The 5610-nt window shown below is 40.1% G+C and overlaps 1 protein-coding gene across 1 annotated transcript in view; it reads left to right on the top strand.

Moving 5' to 3' along the window:
* The window catches only part of LOC118221909 (myelin and lymphocyte protein-like), a 4989-nt gene extending 1459 nt beyond the window's left edge, over positions 1-3530 (top strand). The window contains exons 2-4 of the mRNA XM_035407338.1: positions 1823-1990; positions 2239-2376; positions 3022-3530. Of these exons, the coding sequence (XP_035263229.1) occupies positions 1823-1990; positions 2239-2376; positions 3022-3096 (381 nt within the window). The 3' untranslated portion in view covers positions 3097-3530. The remainder of the gene's footprint in view (positions 1-1822; positions 1991-2238; positions 2377-3021) is intronic.
* The last annotated feature ends 2080 nt before the right edge of the window (positions 3531-5610 follow it).

The raw sequence follows: 5610 nt of genomic DNA, 5'->3' as shown, positions 1-5610 counted from the left end.
TATCCAGGAATCATTTGAAATATTTTCATGTTTGATTTATTCTTCTCTGCCAGTTGACATTAAGCTCCATATTAATAAATCATCTGAGTTTTGGAGTGCTGATGTAGGATCAGTTTTGCTCTAGCTCATAATACAGAAGGTTATGATGTGGACAGGAAAAACCTGATCCTAGGGTGGCACTGCTACTCCGAGATGCTTCGTAAATTTTGGCCTGAAATGGAGCATTCTGCATTATCTTTATTGGCCTCAGTGGTGCATTTCTAACCTCCGCCCACAAGGTGTCACTGCAGCCAGCTTTTCCGTTCCCTGCTTAACCATTTGCTCATTGATTGCAATTTCAGTTAGTTCCAAAATCTGTTGTTTTGTCAACCCTGAATATTACTAGTAATTCCGTAGTTCATTTGTCATATGCAATAATAGTAACAACAATGATAAAATTAAAATAATAAAAAACTTAACATGTTTTGCTACTAATACGCATTGTGAATTAATTTTCTTAAATCTGTTAAACAGATAAGAAAATATTGTTGTTCAAACACTGCTGCTGCTTGTTCACACCTTGATAGTTTTTGCATCACTGTGAAATGCCTCAAGATTTATTCTCTGACTGGATAACATGGTGTGAACATAACAGTTAACAAAACCAATAACAAATGCATCAACATGTAGATCATTGTTTAATGCGACACTTTAGGTAAGCACCTTAAATTAAGAGCCTGTACAAAATAGCAAGAAATACAGATTCTCTAACAAAAGATGAAGTTTACCACATGCAATTTAAGCTGAAAAATGCTTTCATTTAAGATTACATGACATTATGGTCATGGTCAGACACCATCTTTTTTGTGATGAAAAAGTGGTAGGCTCTCTGCTACATCTCTTTTTCAGTCACAAGTAACACCCCTCCCCAATATTTTCACCCATCTCATAAAACACCACTGAGGATGGCTGACTTGTTATCCTTCCAATGGGATGGTACACAAAGTATATAAAACAGAAGTGGGAAGAATATTTGTGACAATTTTATTCTTATTTTGGTTGATTCCTCGGAATCATTATTAAAGTAGGATATTTTCGATGATGTAGAACTAGTCGCACCGCAGGACTTCTTATTTCACCACATATTCTAGTTCATTTTTGTCAGTGCTTCAATTGGCACCAGGAAATAAGCTTGTGCTGCTAAGTATTTTCACCGAAGAAGTACCAAACACGGTGAATAAAGGTGATTTATAAATTTGATATTCATCTCGAATGAAAGCTCAGATGGATCTTGGTCATATAGAGTAGAGACACAGTACAGAGGTTGTGTTCCTGGTTCAGAACCGGTTCGGAGCTTTGCTTACAACTGAATTTCAGGAAATGGCTGTAATTAGCCTGCTGTGGTCCTAAAGCTGGATGTCAGCTCACAAGCTTGGAACATTGCACCACATAATTAGCATCCTAAGGAAAGGTAGCTGCCAAGACAATGTTTCTTGAATTGGGATGGGGAGGAAGAGGGTTGTACAACCAGAATTTAAAAGAAGCCACACTTAACAATAACATTAAGGATAAGAACAGGCCATTCAGCCCCATATGCTTCCTTCTAAATTGTATCTAAATTGATCCATATCTAAATCGTACCTACTGCTCTGATTACCTATGGACTACTAGATGGTATCCAACACCTTATCAAGCCTAGTCAAAAAACCCCCCACGGTTTCTGCCTCTACTACTTGGCGTAGAATGGCGAAACGGTGGATTTGATGGAGGTGTGACATTTCAAATGGCGGTTGCGTAGCGCGCGCGTGTCACGTCACCCACGTCTCCCCCTCGTGCGTTTCAGATCTTCGGGGGGCTGACCTGGACCCTGGTGGCGTCGTCTCTGGTGGATCCCCGGAACCCTCTGGGGTGGGTGATGTTCGTGTCCATCTTCTGCTTCGTGATGACCTTCCTGTGGATGATCATCTTCGCGTGCGGGGGTCACCGGAACAGCAGCGGTTGGGCCGCAGCGGTAAGGGCCTCCGTGTGTAAGCGGTCAGATCGTGTTTTTCTGTGGCGGTGGATTTGTGGTGGGGGGGGGAGGGGGTTCAAAATTTTCTAACTCAAGTCGTTACTTGAAGTTTATCTGGCTGGCCACGCAATGTGTGTCTCACTCACTCACTCACACTCACACTAACTCACACACTCACTCACACACGTGTTTCATGCTTCTGAAATGTAAATATTGTTTTTGCACTCTCTCTCTCTCTCTTTCCACAGGACTTTGCGTATCATGGGATCGCGGCGTTTTTTTACCTTAGTTCCTCCGTTGCCTTGGCATATGTGACCATTGGAAAGAGAGACAATTTACCGGGCGACGAGGCCCTCAGGATCTACAGAATCGACATTTCTGCTGTTGTAAGTACTTCAGATGCTTTGGAAGTCTTTGTTTATTTTATTTTTAAATTTGACAATTACAGTTCACTCGGAAATTTAACTTTAAAAACAAACCTCTGAATTATTCTTGCATCTGCATGTCGCCACCCACCCACTTGTCTTTGACTCCGCCCCCACCCCATGCATCATTCCTGCCCCGCCCCCTTTCCCTTCTAAGTATGTCTCTGGCGTATGTGCAATGTATCATCTGACGGACTTGGGCCATGTCCAAATCGGCGCACTTGCCTACTATTGAGTATACAAGTCATATACAACTTGTATACTCAATAGTAGAAAAGTACACCGATTTGGGCACAGCCATAGGCTCCTGGAACCTCGTAAAGGGTAAGCACTCCACTGTTTAAAAACTGAGTTCAAAAAATCTCAACTATGAAGAATCCGAATCAGAAATGACATGACTTGGTTTAGCCTTATACGGAATATAACTGTAACCTAGGTGATTCCGGGCCTAGTTGCTCCGTTCTGTGGTTTCTCATTAGCAAGACTCATTAGCAATTCACAAACCTGTATCATTTAAGGTTGTATGCCAGAGATGCAAGCAGACGAGATGAATTCAGTTTTGTATGTATATTTATAAATGTATTTAACTTATTTAAACTCTTTCAGGTTTTCTCGTATCTGGCCACGCTGCTGTACTTCCTCCACACCGTTTTCTCTGCCTTGAGGTGGAAATCTTTCTAAAAATTCTTTCCACATGGAGCTCGGTTTGCAAAATGACAGGACAGAATGACAGAGGACTGAGAATGACGTTTCGGAACTTTGACTGCCATGGCTTCTGTTCTGAGATGAAGGGAATAACTTTCATATTTCATATAGCAAAACCACCTTAGTAGTTTCCCTGCTCTAGATTTACCAGTATGAGGACAGGAAATAAGGCTACTCTCAATAAAAATAAGAAAACAAAGTGGAATTGTAGTATAATGATGGCTCATGTATAAATGTTTTTTTACAGATGTAAGAATGGTGGATATATAGAGCCAGTAATTTCTTTTTTAATAACCAATTTTTCCAAGAGTAATGACAAATTTCCATTTCACTGTATTACTTTTTGGTTAAACTCATGTGACTTAATTGAATAAAATAAATCATTGTGGCTATGCCATGTTATTTTCAAATTTTTTGGTTTTGTACAACTTTATTCTGTTATAAATTGGATATAATTTTGTATATTTTTTGAACTGCTGCACATAAATCTAAATTTTAATAAAGGGTAAACGTTGTAAAACCTGAATTTGACTACGTTTCTAAACCTCAATCACTGTTTTTTTGCAGGTGTTTTTCATTAGACTTTAGCAGTATCCATGAGTGTTCTAGTTGTGTTGACTGTAGAGAGCCCATGTCCAGCTGACATTGTGCCCTTTCACTGTGGACAGTCAGCCTGTTGTGGTCATTGTGAATGTAGGTGTTGAGAAAAAAAAAAAGATTGTTTTTGCAATTACAGATTAGAAGAACATGCCGTATATATGTAATTATCTGTGAAAAATGCCCACACTTTGTTGCTTCATACTGGTTTTTACCCAGATCTGCAAAGTAACAGAAAAATTCAGTGTTAAACTTCACAGTTGATTTATCAGTTCAGTAGAGATTATATGTACTCTATTTGAGTTAAAAGTACTATGTGAGAGTTGATTTTTACTGTCAATATTTTGATGAGCATGTATATATTTTGTGCTGCCTGTTTACAGTCAAGGCAGATAGGTGACAACTTCGTGTGTCACATGCGAATTGGATTAGATTTCAAAATGCTGTGCATCTTTAATGGTCCAGGGTCGTGCAGCGTAGGCTACTGACCCAGGTAGAACGAGCCAAAGCTCCAATTCGCGTTACAACCGAGAGCCAGTGTCGCACGGCAAAAGTATTAAATGTGTTTGGCGCCCGAGGCCGTGGGCGGGGCCAGAGCCCATTTATTGTCTGGCACACTCCTCAGATCATTGACGCTTTTTGTATGGTGGATATTTCTCTGCCGACCTACTGTTCGTTAATAGAGAGGGACGGCAGCTGGATTTGGAACTCATTCAAGGAATGTACATTCTGTGCAAGTTGCCTATCAGTTTAACATTTAATATTCCTGTGTAAAACTATAAAGATAGAAGTGGAATCCTACGTCATTGGCCAAGTATGTTTTTCATTCATACAAGGAATTTGACGTTATCAGAAACGCCGCACAATGTAGATAAAACGTCAAAACCGCCCTGCCAAAGACTGGTAATGTTTGCTTTTTGGCAGTAGACTTGCAAACTACAAATACAGGGCGGAAAAAATAAATACTTGGTTGTGAAATACAGGAGATGGACTGTTTCAGAACTGAATCCTGAGCCCAGCGAACTGTAGCTTAGCCACGATCAATTATTTATACCTAAAGGTCGTTGGCGACAGAGCGGAACGACATTCTCTCAGGAGCAGGAGCGACTAAGCGACAGTGTTCTTTAACTACACGGAACAGGTGCACCTTCCAGGGCTCAAATTCTTGCTTACCCATTCCATATCTGGCCTTGTTCTTTCATTGGAGGAAAAAGGGCGAGAGAATAATAGAATAATTAAGAGAATAATCAGCAGTTTATCTTCAAATGGGGTTGCTAACTTTACAGATTAAAATATTTTCATATTTCAATATTTTTACCGTAAAAACATGTATTTTGTGAAATATGAGTGGGCTAAAAAAAATAAAAAACGGACCAATAAAAAGGTGAGGTAAGTAGGCTTTATCTCAGAGGTTGTAAATTGCACTCCCAGAGGAGGTACTGCATTCATTTAGCCATCCATTATCTATATCGCAGGCAAAGGTCGTGTTGGAACTGGACGCAGTGGGCGAGAGGCAGCAATACGCCCTGGACTAATCGCCAATTCATCGCAGGGCCCGCTCACCATTCAATCACACTGGGTCTATCGGGACTATGATTAAATGGTGCTCAAGTCGAATTGTTGGCAACCATACAACTAGTAAAAAGCGCAATATAGACAGGCTACTAAAAACATTAAGCTAACGCTTACAGCTCCAGCAGCAACTTGAAAACGAACTCACTTAAGTCCAGTGATTTCTCTAGCTACATTGATTCAAAGTTTAGCTTTGTGTTTTAGATAGGGGAAGTGCACCATCTCATGCCCCTTACGCTGTATAAACATAAAACAAATATTCCCCATGCATACCTAAGAAAGCACGACACAAGAGATCCATTGTTTTTTTTTCCACTTTAA

This window comes from Anguilla anguilla, chromosome 2 (assembly GCF_013347855.1).
Source record: "Anguilla anguilla isolate fAngAng1 chromosome 2, fAngAng1.pri, whole genome shotgun sequence".
In the NCBI taxonomy this organism is placed as follows: domain Eukaryota; kingdom Metazoa; phylum Chordata; class Actinopteri; order Anguilliformes; family Anguillidae; genus Anguilla; species Anguilla anguilla.
Note: the sequence above shows the minus strand (reverse complement) of the source record. Positions and strands in the feature narration are given on the sequence as shown.